The 15317-nt window shown below is 49.9% G+C and overlaps 1 protein-coding gene across 1 annotated transcript; it reads left to right on the top strand.

Moving 5' to 3' along the window:
* The first annotated feature begins 4042 nt into the window (after positions 1-4042).
* On the top strand, positions 4043-14266 carry TBC1D13 (TBC1 domain family member 13). Its single transcript, XM_040083333.1, has 12 exons — positions 4043-4205; positions 4390-4463; positions 4711-4751; positions 5172-5233; positions 5519-5618; positions 6702-6784; positions 6932-7091; positions 7876-8083; positions 8656-8819; positions 10312-10472; positions 10625-10682; positions 11387-14266. The coding sequence occupies exons 1-12, from the start codon at positions 4183-4185 to the stop codon at positions 11450-11452; spliced, it is 1200 nt and encodes a 399-aa protein (XP_039939267.1). The 5' UTR covers positions 4043-4182; the 3' UTR covers positions 11453-14266.
* The last annotated feature ends 1051 nt before the right edge of the window (positions 14267-15317 follow it).

The raw sequence follows: 15317 nt of genomic DNA, 5'->3' as shown, positions 1-15317 counted from the left end.
AGAAGCCAGGGGAAAACACACAGACTGGGATCCCTTTGAGTGCAGTGTAAAGGCAAGGATTGTGATTGTGCTGGACATCTCTACATCCAGCTCACCCTCACCATCCCAAATCTGTCACAGAGAGTGACTAAACTGGAAAAAGGCAAGGTGCTTTTGCCCTTATTCGTTTTTGGAATAGGATAAAGAATGGGTGAGACAGACAGCTGGGGGAAGCTATCCCTGTTCTGTTTTCTGATTTGAAACTACTTGACTGCTCTGGTATAAAGACTTGCTCACTGGGGCCTTGAGAGGCTTATCAGAAAAGTTAGCTTGAAGACCAACAGTCTTCACTTTCAAGGGGTCAAATCACATTATAAGCAAACCTAAACTTTTCTAAATATTTCCACAGACACAGAAAATTGTGTTGAATTTTTTTTTTTTAATATAAAACTTATGTCTTATCAATAAGTCTGTCCCTGCTGGCCCTGATAACACTGATGCTGTGGTGGTAGTTGTTATTCTCTGCACCACAGCTGAGCAGCTATTGCTGGAGAAGTTGTTGCAAAATGTCCTTAACCATATTCCGTTTCTGATCTTTATCCTGCAGCTGCAAATAGCAGGACATTTGTGTGTCACCAGCTCTCTGCTTCTCTAAAGCCTCTGCTGCTCTCTCTTTCCTTCACTCCTCTGGTATCAGAACAAGACAGAAGAGTCTAACTCCCATTCCTCAGCTTAATCATTCTAAAAGGTAACACTGCCCCACCCCCCCCAAAACCTCAGCAATCATAAAAATTATACTTTAAACTCTCCAATCATGGTGTTAAAGGTGGAACTTGCTCTTTTGGTCACTGAGTGCTGAGCTGGGAGTCAGAAGAACATAAAACTGTGACTTCTCGATAGTGCCACAATAGCTCCACTGAGGTGCATGTGGTGCAATCAGTGAAAATGGAGGGGTTTCAACTTTGATAAAGGAGCAACTCCACAATCCACAGTTCTCACCTTTTGGAGTTAAGTAAGGTGAGAAGTCAAGGCTGAAATGGGCCACTGAGTGCAGAGTATTGTCTCCCTGGCTGGGAGATCCTGGCAAAGGGAATGCAGGTGGGAGGAAGCTGTCCTCTGTCTGCTTTGGAGATGAATCGGCCTCACCTCCAGAACAAGTCCCTCTTGCAGATTTTGCCTGAAGCTTGCCGGAGAGAATCTTTCCAGAAAGGCAAGATCGACAGGAAGATCTGAACCAGCTGGGAAGCATGTTCTGCTGTCCTTACCAGTTCCCCTGTGCCATCAGACAGGAGATCCCTGCAGCCAGTGTTCTTCCACTGTTTACTACTGACAGCCAGAGAACTCGGAAACAAATTCCCATTGACAATCTATCGTCACGTGCAGCTGGAAACAGCCAGTGCTTGGGACTTGTCCAAGCAGCTCAGAGCACCAGAGGGCAAGGACTGCCTTCCTGTGGCTCTGACAAGCCTCTGTTCCCTCTCTGCTGAGACCAGCACAATGCAGCCGGTTGATCTCAGCCCTGAAGAAATCAGCTGCCCTTTAAGCTCTGAGCTTCCCGTGATCCACCAACACAATCCCATGCAGAAGTTTAATATCAAGAATGGTTAAACTGTCCCAGTGAAATAAGACCAAAGAAAAGCTTTCATCCTCCTGATTTATTAGTATCTGAGCAGCTGCTGTGACCTTTTGTCCAGAACACAACACAAGCTGGCCTCTCCCTCCTTAGACTGAAGATGTGACACCTCAGCAGCAGAGAGGGAAGTAAGAGTGTCAATAGCTGCCCTGGTCAATACTGTCTCTAGTTATAAACTCGATGAGTGACAAAAAGAAAAGAACTGCAGAGGCTGAAAAATCATTAACATTTGTCTAATTGTTCTCCTCAGGAAGCTTCACACAGGATGGAGCTGCCTAGTGACTGCCACCAGTGCTTTTCCAGCAGTGAGCTGCCTGGTGCCATGTGGGTTTTGGAAAAGTTAAAGAGAGATGCATGAAATATGCTGAAAATTCAAAAGCAAGAACTGAAAAGTGACCAGAACTTCAGCTGCCAGTATTTTTTCCAATTTGTTTCTCTGGCGGATTTGCTTCCATCTTAGTGCACCAAGGAACTGAGTTCCTCCGAACCACAGGAGCAGGCACACAGAAGCCATGGACTCTTGTTATGGGTGCTGCCCTCTCTGTGCACTAACAGCACCCTCCTGCCGTGCACAGACCCAAAACCAGGTGCAGTACAGGCAGCTCTACCTAGCCCATCGCCAGCATCCAGGACCCACCAGCCTCTTTGCAAGTATTCCTCATTTCCAGGCTGCATCTCCATTGTTACAGCATTCCAGGCTGCGCTGGCATGTGAGGCTCTCCCAGGGACCTCTCCTGGGGCTGCCACTGCCAATATCCTCTCCTTTGGATTTCAGACTGATCATCTCTCCCAGCCTCTCTCCAGGCAGTGCCCGGAGCCAAGCCTGACTCACCGTGGCTCCACGCCAACCATACAACATTTAAGCTCTTGCTACAAAAATGATTGGCAGAGCTGACTGTTCCAGCATCAGGGACTCGTCCAAGGAGAGGGCAAACAATGTGCACTGACAGGAGCTGATTACAGCGACTTCAGAATTACAAATGTAATGGAAATGCAGAGTTTGGCACAGGTTATGCTCTGAAGGGAAAGTGCACTGTCACTTTAGCTGGCATCTTGCAGCTGCAAATTGCTGTGATTTTATTAATTGACGGGTCATCGCTGCCTTTGTGGGGAAACGCCATCCCTTCTTACACTAGGGAAAGTGAAGTAGGAGGAGATCGAACGATCCTCTGTCCCAGCAAAGCTTGCAACTCCCAGACTTGTCAGCCAGCCAGACTGACATCGTAAATGAGACAGCTCGCACCCGCCGGGGAATGTGTTGATCTGCCTGCATTGAAGATGCTCCTTCAGCTCACTGAATTACATCATGGATTTTCATTCCATAAGTCGCCTGCCCAAGAAGACAACCCGGTGTCCCTGGTCACGGCTCTCTGTGCGCCGGGGCTCCACCAACCCGTGATGGTCTCTACCAACCCCGCGGGCAGCGCTGGCCCCGAACCCGAGCCCTCTCTCGTCCCCCAGGCACTCAGAGGTCACCTCGCCGGGCAGCGCCGGAGCTGCTGCCGCGGGCCGGAGCCCTGCCCGGCGGGGCCCGGCTGCTCCCGACAGTCCCGGGGAAGGGATGGGGATCGTGCCGGGGGCACCGTTCGGCACTGCCGGGGGCGGCCGCTCCTCCCCCCGCCCAGACTAGTGACTGCCGGTGCCCCCGGGTCGGGCTGGCAGGGGGGCACCGGTACTCACCTGGCGCCATGGGGGACTGGTCCCGGCTGGTCCCGGCTCCCCGGGGCGGGCCGGGGTCCGCGTCCTGCTCGGGCCCGCTCCCCCCGCCGCAGCCTCCGCTGTCAACAAACCCGCCGTCACTTCCTCCGCCCGCGCCGGAAGCGCCACCGAGTCCTTCCCCGGAAACACCGGCCCGGCCGGAACGCTCGGTCAGCGGGGACCCGGCGGGGACGGGGACGTTCAGTGACGTCACGAGGCCGTGACGCCACGCGGCGCAGGCGCTGACGTCACCGCGCGGGGCAGAGCTTGGCCGCGGCGTCCCGGCAGGGCCTCCCCGCCACGGGTCGGGGCAGCCCGGCCTGTCCCTCGCACAGGGGCCGCGGCACAGCCAGGGTCCCACCGCGCCCCCTCACTGAGGGGGGCCGTTCCCGCGGGCCCCGCTCACGGTTGCCATTGGCATGGGCTGGAGCGTGCCCGGGACCACGCGACCACCCCAGGAGTTTCCTCAGTGCTTGGGGGACCGGCTGCTCCAGCCCGTCTCTCCTGGCGCTTGGTGCTTGGGGAGGGAGCCAGGCCGTGTCCCGCGGGGAGCCGGGACCGGGCAGGGACCGGGCCCGCGGGGCTCTGCGAGCGCCCCGAGGCGGGCAGGGGCCGGAGCTTAGCGGACGGTGGAATGGAACGGGGCGGGACAGAGCGAGGGCCGGGGCGGGGCTTTGACGGGGCGGGGCCAAGGGCTCAGGAAGGGCGGCCTGAGGCGGCGGGGGCGGGGCTTAGCGCAGGGACGGGCCGTGCGGAGCGGGCGGTTTCAGCACGCCCTCACGGGGCGGGGCTCATCCCGAATCCCCCTCCCCGGGCAGCGTTTCCAGCCGGAGCGTTTATGCGGCGCGCGGGGAAGGGGCGCCGGGGCCGCCATGTCGCGGCTGCACCAGAGCAGGTCCGTGTTGGGGTCCGTGTAGGGACGGGGCTCTTTCCCCTCCCCACCCTGCCGGGGCTGCGCTGCGCGGGGTGGGGGCTCTCGAGAATCGGGGGCTGTGAGGGTTTGGGAGCTCTGGGGGGATCTCGGGTTGCTTGTACCGAGGTACCGACGTTGATGACACCCGTGGTTTCGCTCCCCTCAGGATCGCGGACTTCCAGGAGGTGCTCGGCGAACCCACGGTGGCTCTGACCAAGCTCCGCGAGCTGTGTTTCAGCGGTGAGTGCCGCGGGGACCGGCCCCAGGCTGGGGAGGGGGCTCCGGGCATGGCCGTGCCCCGGGCTGGTGCCGCCTGACACGGGGTGTCCCCGTGGGAGACACTGTGGATAACCCCGGCAGCGTCCCTGGGGAAACTTCGTGCCCCTAGGGGAGGAAGAGTGTTGCCAGGCCTGTTTGTGAGGTGACATCAGCAACCCGCGGTGAGAGATGGGCTAACGTGGTTATTTCTCTGCCTGGTGTTCCACAGGAATTCCCTTTGATGGTGGGCTGCGCTGCCTGTGCTGGAAGGTGGGTTTTGCTTGGGGTGCTTTTTTTTCTTGCGAGTGATGCTCTCGGTTGGTTAAATACAAGTTGCGCCTTTTCTGGCGGTTAAATTTGTAAACAAACAAACAATAAACCCAGGGCTTAAAAGCCGCTAGAAGTCAGCAGTAATTTGTGGAGATCAGCACTTTGCATGTGAAGAGCCTCAGTTTCAAGCTAGCAGTGCATTTCGGTCAGGCTAGCTATTGATCAGTCCTACAAATAGTTCTGTGTTGAAAGCCAGTCCCTGAAATATTCCTGAATGTTGCTTAGCAGAGTACTCAGCTTTCTGGAGAGAACTCCCAGTATTTTCCAAGAGCCAGTTGGAGCCACTGTGTTTGCTTTGCTCATCCTGCAGGTGTGACAGCTCATTGAATACTAATTCCTGTTCACCTGTTTCCTGTGCAGATACTCCTCAACTACCTCCCTTTAGAGAAAGCCTTATGGAGCTCTTTGCTGAAGAAACAGAGGTGAGGATGTTGGTACTTGTCCCTTTATTTCTAAAGATATCTGCAGAGAAGGAGAATAGTCTTTAAATAATTAAGTACTTTCATTAAACAAATTGTTCTTGTGTGAAATGTGCTGTTCTCCCAGCTGCCTGCTGGACTGACCCCTTCAATTACACTGAAGAGAAAATCAGATGCCTTCTGGCTGAGCAGGGTGGGACAGAGACATCTCTTTGAGCTCCCTCTGTGTCTTCACCTTGACCTTACCTTCCTCATTGCAAAATTCCTTTTTTTTTTTTTTTTTTTAAGGGACCTGTATTCCCAGTTCCTAAAAGAAATGATTATCCAGCCTGGGATTGCCAAAGCCAACCTGGGTGTTTCAAGGGAAGATGTGACCTTAGAAGATCACGTAAGTGTTGCTAAGCCTTTGTGCTGCAGAAAATTCCTTGGGGATTTTTCTGGCTCCCTGGGCTGCTCCTGGCTCTGTTCCCATTTGTTCTGTCCTGCCAGAGGGAGGGAATGGTTCCCAGGTGCCAGCCTGGCATTTTTGTCATGGTAGCCTTGAGTATGAGCTATTTTCAAAGCACCAGTAGCTCTGTAGAGAGCTGTTTCCAGCTGTGCACTTCCCTCCTCCTGCCCTTTGGGGTTGCCTGCCTGTGGGAGACCTGTGGGTCTCCTAGGGAAAGGGAGAGACTCACAAGAGGTTCCTGGAGCCAGGAGATGCTCTCCTGGGAAGTTGGGTCCATGAGTGGATTTGGATCTCAGAGGATAGAAAAGAAGCAGGAGAGTCAAGCTGGACTGTGGTGTGGAAGGCAGGAGAGTTGATTATTTCTAGTATAAGGCTGCTGGGTTGTTATTTTTTTGAACAGACTATTTCCTGCATGCCTTGGCTTTCTCCTACTCTGAAAGTGCTGTTAGGAGTGTGTGTGTGGGAGGAGTGAGTGAAGAAGCTGATCAGAAGAGACTGTAAAGTGATACAGCTGCTCCCATGACCATTCTGAGCGTTCCCTCCCCTGCAGTCACCCAGCCCACTGTGATCTCTGGAGCCTTGGTGGTGTAAAACTGTCATGTCTGTGAAACCACACCGGCAGGTCACAGTGATCTTTGAATCCCTTGGAATGTAGCTTGTTGTTTTCTTGGTTAGTTGTTAACTTTGTGTGGATCTTGGTGTGGAGAGAAGAACCACAACATCAAAGTATTGGGTGGGTGGATAACTCTTACCCCAAGTCCAAATACCATCTCCATGGTTTGGAGCTGAAATCAGGAATCTTGTTAACAGAGGGAAAAAAAAAAAACCCAGCCTGATTTGGGAACAAACTTTTGAAGAGACAAGTGAAAAGGGATTGAAAATGTGAGAGAAAAAAAATGACCCTGATGTGCTCAGATTGTGCTGATGGCAGAGTGACAGCAGAGCTGTTAAATCACTGTATCTGTACTGAGGATTTTGACACGTGTGAAACACTCCTGTTCTGTTTCTGTTGTTTCTCCTTAGCCTCTCAATCCAAATCCAGACAGTCGATGGAACACTTACTTCAAGGATAACGAAGTGCTCCTCCAGATAGACAAAGATGTCAGGTGTGTGAGGCTCAGATTTCTGAACCCGAGAGGTCTGGTCAACAAATTGTACTTTGAAAGCGAAGTTTAATATTAAACCCAGCCTCCCACTCAACATGGGGCACGTACTTCCTTCTTGTTGCTGATTTCCTTCTGTGTCCATCCCAGGAGGCTGTACCCGGACATGGCGTTTTTCCAGCGCCCCACGGATTATCCCTGCCTGCTAATCCTGGACCCCCAGAACGAGTTTGAGACCCTGCGCAGGCGGGTGGAGCAGACCACGCTCAAGTCGCAGACGGTGGCACGAAACCGCAGTGGGGTGACAAATGTGAGCTCTGGGTTGGGGCTGTCCCTGTCACAGCGTGAGGTCTTGGATTGGGAAGGCGAAGGGTGATTCCTGGGCTGTTCTGTTTCTCTTTCTGCTTCTCTTTCTGCTTGTGCAGTGGGATTAAGGAAACACCCCAGCAGATACTGAGTGTTCTGAGGGCTGGATGTTGTAGAACCAGGTGAAGTGCCTGACAGACTGTAGGGAATTATAGATGTATTTAATTTTAAGGATTGTTTTTACCTGACTTCTGGTACAATTTGGAGTCAGAAGTTATTTTATGCCTGATATATGCCTTTCTATATGGCAACAAAACACTGAAGGCTTACTTTACTATGAATTTATTATAAATTTCCGTAGTCTTCCAGAACTGGATCTCAAACCTGGAATTAGGAGAGGAGCTGAGTATCTGTTAAAATGTGTGGTCTCTTTCCCTTTTCATGAGTGTTACAGCACATGTGCTGTTGGGGAAGGTGGTTTCTCCTACCACCATCAATACCCTTCCCTCATGCTAGTAAGAAAGTGGAACTGCTGTGGTTTTTACTGTGTGAGATCATGTGGTGCAATGATTCAGAGGGAACTGTGTGTCGCTGCACAGACTTTGTTCTTCAGGGACAGCCAGCACCAGGACTCATCTGCCTGTGTGCTCCCAGAGTTGCTCATCTTGGTTTATGTGGTATAAACAGCCCAGATCTTTTGGGGAGCCTGTGTGTGTTAAAAGCCAACCTTGCACATGTGCTGAAGGATCCGTGCCAGTTGGTTATCCTGATTCAGCCTTGTTTTCCAGGTGAGCTCCCCTCTTAAAACCACCCCCAGCTCTCTGAGCGAGTACGAAGTTCTGCCCAACGGCTGCGAAGCTCACTGGGAAGTGGTGGAGCGGATCCTGTTCATCTATGCCAAGCTGAACCCCGGCATAGCCTATGTCCAGGGCATGAATGAAATCGTGGGGCCTCTTTACTACACCTTTGCTACTGACCCTAACAGTGAATGGAAAGGTGAGGAAGCCTTTTGATTGCTCAGCAGTGGCTGTGGTACCGCGACTTCTCTGCATGCCATGAGGCGTTTCGGGGAATTGGTAGGAACTGAATGGGCTGGGAGTGGTGAGGACATGAGAAGTGAGGATTTTTTAGCAATTTGTGTTTGTTTGTTAAACTCAAAATTCCCTTAGAAGCTCTTGTTTCCTTGTACCAAATATAGATGGTAAGGACAAAATGGAAAGGGAGGACTTTGCGTCTTGCTTCTGCTTCACAGGAGCTCTGAGGGTGTGTGCTGGTGGCAGATTATGTTCTTGGGCACAGATAACTGTTTTGTGACCTCGTGTCATGAAGACCTTGTGTTGGACACGGTTAGTATCTGCAGTGCCTCTGCAGATGTTCCTGGGTTAAAGAAAAAGAAAAAAAAAAGGTGGTGTAGCCTTGACCCAGACCAAGCAAGCCAAAATCTGGTGGGATCTACTCTTCAAATCCAATACAGCAACCAGATTGTGGACCAAGGATAACTTCATAGCTCTGTATCTCTCACAGTGAGGCTTCCTCTATTCTCCCATGTTCTTATTTTCTTTCCTCAGAACATGCTGAAGCAGACACATTTTTCTGCTTTACCAATCTAATGGCTGAAATTCGGGACAACTTCATTAAGAGCCTGGATGATTCTCAGTGTGGTATTACCTACAAAATGGAGAAGGTGTACTCCACCCTGAAGGAAAAAGATGTGGAGCTGTATTTGAAACTGGTGAGGAGCCAGGTGTTTCTCTGGGTCTTGGGTGGGATGTGAGGAGTGGCTAAACAGTGCATGTAAATTTTGTTAAACTGTGCTTGAGTAGAGCTCAGAGAGTGTAAGAAGGGCTTTGCCTGTGGGGCAGAGAGACTCTTATCTGTGAGCTGAAAGAGTCTCTCCTTGTAGTGAGCCCAGAGCGAGCTGACACAGCAAGGCTTCCTCCCCTGCCTGCCTCTGAAAGCAAACTATGGTTGTTGCACAGCTGCCAGCTGGGAGTCTGAAGGGATTTGGCCATGATCCTTGCTCACCTGCATAGCTGGAGCTGGAGTCTTTCCTCTCTTGTAGAGATCAGTCAAAACATGGGTTTTGCTGTAGGCTTTTCAGCGTTCCACGTTACCAAAATCGCTTCTGCTTTTAAGAGCAAAACAAAAAACATCCCCCACGCTTCTATTGCCATTGGCTGCCCTGACAGCACTGACTTAAACTCCGTGGAGGACATTCCAGAGGAGAAGTGAAATCCAGTGAGCTGGATGATCCCAGCAGCCAAATTATACTGTTCCCTTTCATCCAAAGGTTTTCAAGTGCTTTGGGTTTGTGTGAGTTTTGTAGAACATGTAGAAGGCGGCTTTTATTACAGACATCTTCTTATAATCCATTTGGTGTGAAAATCCAAGGAGACCTTGGAAGGGAAAGCTCTTCTTGTTACTGCAACCTTGACCAAATTACACTGAGATCTTTTTCCCATCTAGAAAAGCCCGGATATATTTGTTTTATAATCCAGAAGATGGTTTATCAGCACAGTGACACAGCCCACAGTGTTGGCTGCTAGCTGATTCAGTGGGGAGAAAAACTGCTTAATGTTTGGCTGGCAGGAAATGGTCTTGGCCATGCAGCAGCTGGTCCTTAAGAGTACCAGCAGAATCCTGAACTTGTTTGACCTTGATTAAACTTGTGCTACCTTGGATTTAACATCAGAAAACAGGAAGGCTTCAGGCTAAAGGTGCTTACAGCATGTTTTACTGACCATCAGTGTGAACTCTGTTCCATCTTTGTTTCTCTTTGTGAATAGTAAACCTTTTGATAAATACAAGGGTTCTGGAAAGGAGAGGAAATCCTGACAAACAGTGCCTGTGCTAGCGGTGGAGGGCTGCAGCTTTGCAGATAAAATGCTGTTGAAATGGGAACGTTAAAATTGTACTTGGCAGGTTTAATGGAACACAAACAGTGCCTTTAGGGAGAAAAGCTTCCTTTACTCCATGTCGTGGACAGAGAGCGTTTTCTGGCTTGGCTGTAGGTGTGGAGTGTGGCTGCACTGAAAATCTCTCAGTCAGGGTGGAATGGGAGAGTCTCCAAAGGACGCAGAGGTTTTCCTGCTGCTGCAGGATGAGCTGGGAGCCCAGAGCAGCGCTGGGGAGGAGACGGGGATGGAAACACGGGGTGCATCTCTTGCCTGTAGGGAGCTGGCCGGGAGCACGTATTCATTGTTTGCCTGGTGCCTGTCTGACAGCAAGAACAGAACATCAAACCCCAGTTCTTTGCCTTCCGCTGGCTGACGTTGCTCTTGTCCCAAGAGTTCCTGCTGCCAGATGTCATCCGCATCTGGGACTCGCTCTTTGCCGACGACAAGCGCTTCGATTTCCTCCTGCTCGTCTGTTGTGCCATGTTGACGTAAGTACACACGCAGCCTTCCTCTCCTTCTCTTCCGTGGATCCAGGAGTCTTCTGTAGGCCTGTGTTAGGGTGTCTGGTGAAGAGCTTTTACAGGTTTTAAAGTTTCTTTGTAAAGAGTCAAAATTAGCTGGAATAATTTCCATTTTTCAGACTAATCCGGGATCAGCTGCTGGAAGGAGACTTCACTCTGAACATGAGGCTGCTACAGGTACGAATTAAATAGAGTGGGTGCAGAGAGCAATTGGAAAAGTTTTAAAATAGTACTGTGAGAGAGGATGACAGTATGTGAGAGGGTGGGAGGGTATGCCTGGTTCAAGACAAGTATCACATTTGTGATGTTTGCATGCAGGAAAAACTGCAGGGGTCTTACAGCACTCTCATTACTGGAAGTGGGAGTCTTTAGCACATGCACCCTTTCTACCCTAGAGAAAAATTATCATAGATCAGAGGTTTCTAATGTTCCATTGGTTTGCAAAAAAAAAAAAAAAAGAATAATTTCAAGCAAAGGTGTGAAACGTTATGTAACACTGTTAAGTTTTTTGGCCAACAGGTTTTGTTTAATTCTGAGATCTGTGAGAGCCTTAGGTTGGAAACGCCTGCACTGCACAGTTGGATATCTCACGTTCTGCCAGTTCCTGCTTTGGGCTGTGCAAGATACTGGCTTTGATAAGGCTCTCTGGCAGGCCAGGTTACTGTGCCCTTGGAGGACAAAGTGAAAAAAACAACAGCAAACCTTCTGGAAGGGTAGTGAGATTTGATCAGTTACAAAACAGGAAACTGTAGCTGTTAAAGGAGTAACTGAACATGGTGTGTTACAAGAACTTTGTTATCAAGGTTTGCCTTGCTTAAGCGAGACAATCTGTATCAGGAATGCTGGGAAGTCACTGAAATCCCTTTGTTTCTTTGCCATAGGATTATCCTATCTCTGATGTTCATCTGATTTTGAAGAAGGCAAAGGAACTTCAAGATTCCAAATAATCCATGGGCCTAACAAAAGTTGTCAGAGAACTGTGTGGCAGTGGATGCTGAGAGATGGCCCCTTGCAGTGTGGTGCACTAAAGCTCCTACTGGTCTCTGCAAGGCTTCAGGTTTTTTTAGGGCTACTGGCCACTTTGAAGACTTCCTTCTACTCTATTTATTAGGTCAAGGACTGATTATTTCCCCATCTACTTGGGTCCTGCACTCCAGATTTTTCCTCATCTCAAATGCCTCTTTGCTGCCAAAAGCAGTTCTTTGTATCTTTTTTTAATGACTTTGAGTTTGGGGAGAAAGAAACCTTCTGTCTGCATATCCCTGAAGGGATGGACTCCTGTCAGGTGGAAGTAACACACGGAGTAACTTCTGACGGGGAAAGGACAGACTTAGAGTCCAGTGAGTTTTGGTGGGTGAGGATAGAAGGATCTTCCTCCTGTGAATAGAATGTATTCCAGTGAAGTCACACATTCTGCCATTCGAGTAGATTCTGGATTCTCCTCCCTTGTGTCTGCACTTGGCCATCCCTGGGGCATGTGAAGAAGAAGAAGAAGCTTGCATCACTTTCTGGTGAAGGTTACCTGGCAATTTGCACTCCTTTGACTGGGAAAGAGACTTGGGAAGCTGAGGTGGGAGGACACGGTGACAGCTGGTGGCTTTGTGCACTCAAACTGCCTGAATCCAGAACCGCCTTATCAATGAGGTCTCCTTGAAAGCAAGACTGTGGTGGTTTTAATTCCCTGGTGAAGTGTAGTTCCAAGTCAAGCCTTACTACGCACAGCCTTAGTGCAGGATTGTTGCTGCAGGGAGGCCTCACGCTGCTCTGAACTGGAGCATATCCAGCTACAATCAGGATTCTGAAACACAAGAAATGGACACCTAATCATGTGCAATGAAGACAGATGTATTTAGGGGCTTATATAGGCACAGAACTGGAGTTTTCTGCCTCAGTGGCTTAAATAATACTACTTGCATTAAGGTCTGGTCACAGTAACCTTGCTATTGTCTCACAGTACTTGCCAGGAAGAGACATTTCTGGTCTGCAGTAAGAGTCCTTCTGTAGCACAATCCAGCAGGCACACAAGCATCTCTCATGAGCTGACTGCTGGGGCTGATCCACTGTTCTGTCCTGGTCCTGTTGGAGTCACAGTCACAGCTGGACACTTCTTCCTCCCGAGGGAGAAACTGCTGCACTTCAGATACACTCGAACGGGCTCAGGTGAACAGGGACTGAGACAAACCACAGGGAGAGCTGCTGACCTGCCACAGCATCGAGCTGAGCAGAAACCCTAACCCTCAGAGACAGAAACTGCCAGCACCCAGGTGCTTGTGTGGTGCAGAAGCTCCTCAGTGAACAAACACTAATCCAATGTGCTTTTCCCTTTCTCTCCGTGCTGTGCTGGCTCACCTTTGCTGTTGGACACTGCAGTTTTTGGTATTTATGGGTGTTGATTTGTTAAAGGTCAGTCTGTCTTTGTAAGATCTGCTTAAGCTGCTGCTGGCCTAGACTTGCCCTAGCAGGAGGGATGCTGGCAGCCTTCAGCTTTTTTTACTGGTGTTATTCCCTTCACTGAAGGCCTTCACAGGCTGCTGTAATTCTCACCGAGGTGCGTGGGGAGATGGCAGGACAGGTTGGTGCACATACCCATGTTCTTATTGGCAATCCCAAGCAATCTTTGCCTCTTGAGAAGATGCTCGAGTAGCACTTGTGCAGCCATGTGTTGCTGCTGTGTTGCAAGAGCAATTTAAGGTTTAAAGCAATCTGTAATTAATACCTGTGGCAACAGCATCCCTCTCTGCTGCAATCTTTTCTCGAGGGTATAGTTTTCCTCCAAGAAAAATGGAACAGGTAGACCAGGAGAGCAGTGTGATGACACATCCTGGCTGCTGTAGGCACTGGATGGATATTTCTGAGCTGTTCCAGGTGGTTTTATGTCTCAGCTCTTGGGTACCTGCACTGTTGGCCAGACCTCGTGTGGTCAAAGAGCCCCAAAGGTTCCCTACAAATGTAGAACCAGAGGCTCCCACTCTTAGGCAGAATTGTACCTGCTCCAAACACTTCTGCCTCAGAACTGCTATAAATACTGCTGTAGCTTTCCCATTCCATGCACAAACTCTGCTCTCGTCTCCCTGTAATCCTGTGCTGGGCTGTTCATTCCGGGTTCCCCTGGCAAGTGCAGGGTTCCCTTCTGCTGCAATTTCTCACTGGCAACAGGACCATCCATGAGTGTTCCTGCTCTGAGCAGCTGGAACCTGAGGAGGCAGCAGGCAAATCAGGATGAAAGCATTACTTGGAGATGAACTTGTGCACGTTTTCAGCGTAGCTTTGGGCCCTGAGGGTGACCATCCTGCTTGGGGAAGGCCCAGGGGAGGTGGCAGTACAGGTGTCGTGCTGTCTTCTCCCTTCCTAGGTGTCCAAGGACTCGTGTTTTGTCACCTTGCATCAGGGGGTGACAGTGAATGCTTTTGGAAGGAGTTTGCAGTGGTTTAAAGGGATGTGATGAGATTTGGCTGCTGGAATGGATCTCTGGGGTAAATTCTGTAGCCTTATCCAAACTATGGCTGCCAAAGCTGTTTGAGTTCTTGGGTAGAACTTGCAACAACTTTGAAACGTCCAGACAGGCTGTTCCATACATAAAAAGCTGTTTTATATTCCTGCTTATTTCCTTCCTGTGTGGTAGAACTTCTGTCCTGCTGTTGAAAGGAGTGGTACTTTTCATTGTCTTGGGACTTCTGTTTCTTTATTCCAAGACTTTCTCCTTTCTTTAAGAGCAAAACCAGATTTCTGAGGGGACAAAAGAAAGTCTTAACCTTTTACCAGCTTTTGAATCTCCTCGTGTTTCCCTTGGCTTCATTCCTCAAAGGTTTTTGGTGATCTATTTTTGTTGTTGAAGTGAGATGATACTTAACTGGTGTTTCCTTGCTTGTGTGGCCAAGTAACACCTGCTCCAGCCTTGAGATGTTTCTGCTTCTGGTTTCTTACAGTCCTGGCCTGCTGAAAGAGCTGATCTTCAGGGTGGGAGGTGTTAGTGTGGGGTGCCTTGGGGACCCATTATCTCACAGAGGATGTTTAAATAGCTCTTACCATGTGCTCCTCACAGGCAGGACTACTGCCAGACAGGGGAGAGGGAAATCGCCTTCAGCTGGGAGGGAGAACAGGACCCTCCAGGATGTGGGAAGAGATGAGCCTTCCCTGGGAAGGGGAGCTCTGCTCTACCTGCGCCTCGCTGCAGTTCAAGCTTTGTAGAACTTTGTGGCTTTGCCAGTGAGGTAGATCAAGTTGCTGGTGGTGGTCACTCAGGAGACTGATTTCGGGTTTGAATTTTGTGACTTGACCTAGAATTATTCGCACTTTGGCACTGAGCAGAATGAAGGCCAGAAGTTGTTTTGGGGGAGTCTGGGGTGTTTGGGAATCAGAAGCTGGTTTTCCTTAAGGAATGTCAGTGACTTTGTTTTAGCTGTTTGGAGCAGTCTTCTAAATTGCCCTTTCCCCAAAGAAAGGAACAGATAACACTTTTTTTCCCCCCACTTTATTTGGGAAGAACTGCCAGAAAAGAGTGTAGTGAACATTTTATAACCCTAAAACAACTTTTTTTTTTTTTTTTTTTTTTTTTTTTTTTTTTTTTTTTAGTGTTTCTTTTTTCCAACATTATTTTTATAACGTTTCCTTTAACTAAACGGATGTCTGTGCAAACCTCTGCTGTTGGTGTGAGTGGGAGTTGGGGCTGCCCCAGCTTCCAGCTGCGGTGTCCATAGGTGTGAGAGCAGCACAGCGAGCTGCGAGAGCCCTGCAGAACTAGCCTGGCTCCCCCTCCTCCATCTCCTTTCCGCGGTGGTTTTGCTTTTCCCTCCCCGGGAATACCTGGCTCTG

Source organism: Hirundo rustica, chromosome 20, assembly GCF_015227805.2.
Source record: "Hirundo rustica isolate bHirRus1 chromosome 20, bHirRus1.pri.v3, whole genome shotgun sequence".
NCBI lineage: Eukaryota > Metazoa > Chordata > Aves > Passeriformes > Hirundinidae > Hirundo > Hirundo rustica.
The sequence above is the reverse complement of the archived record's forward strand: the minus strand, read 5'-3'. Positions and strand labels throughout refer to the sequence as shown.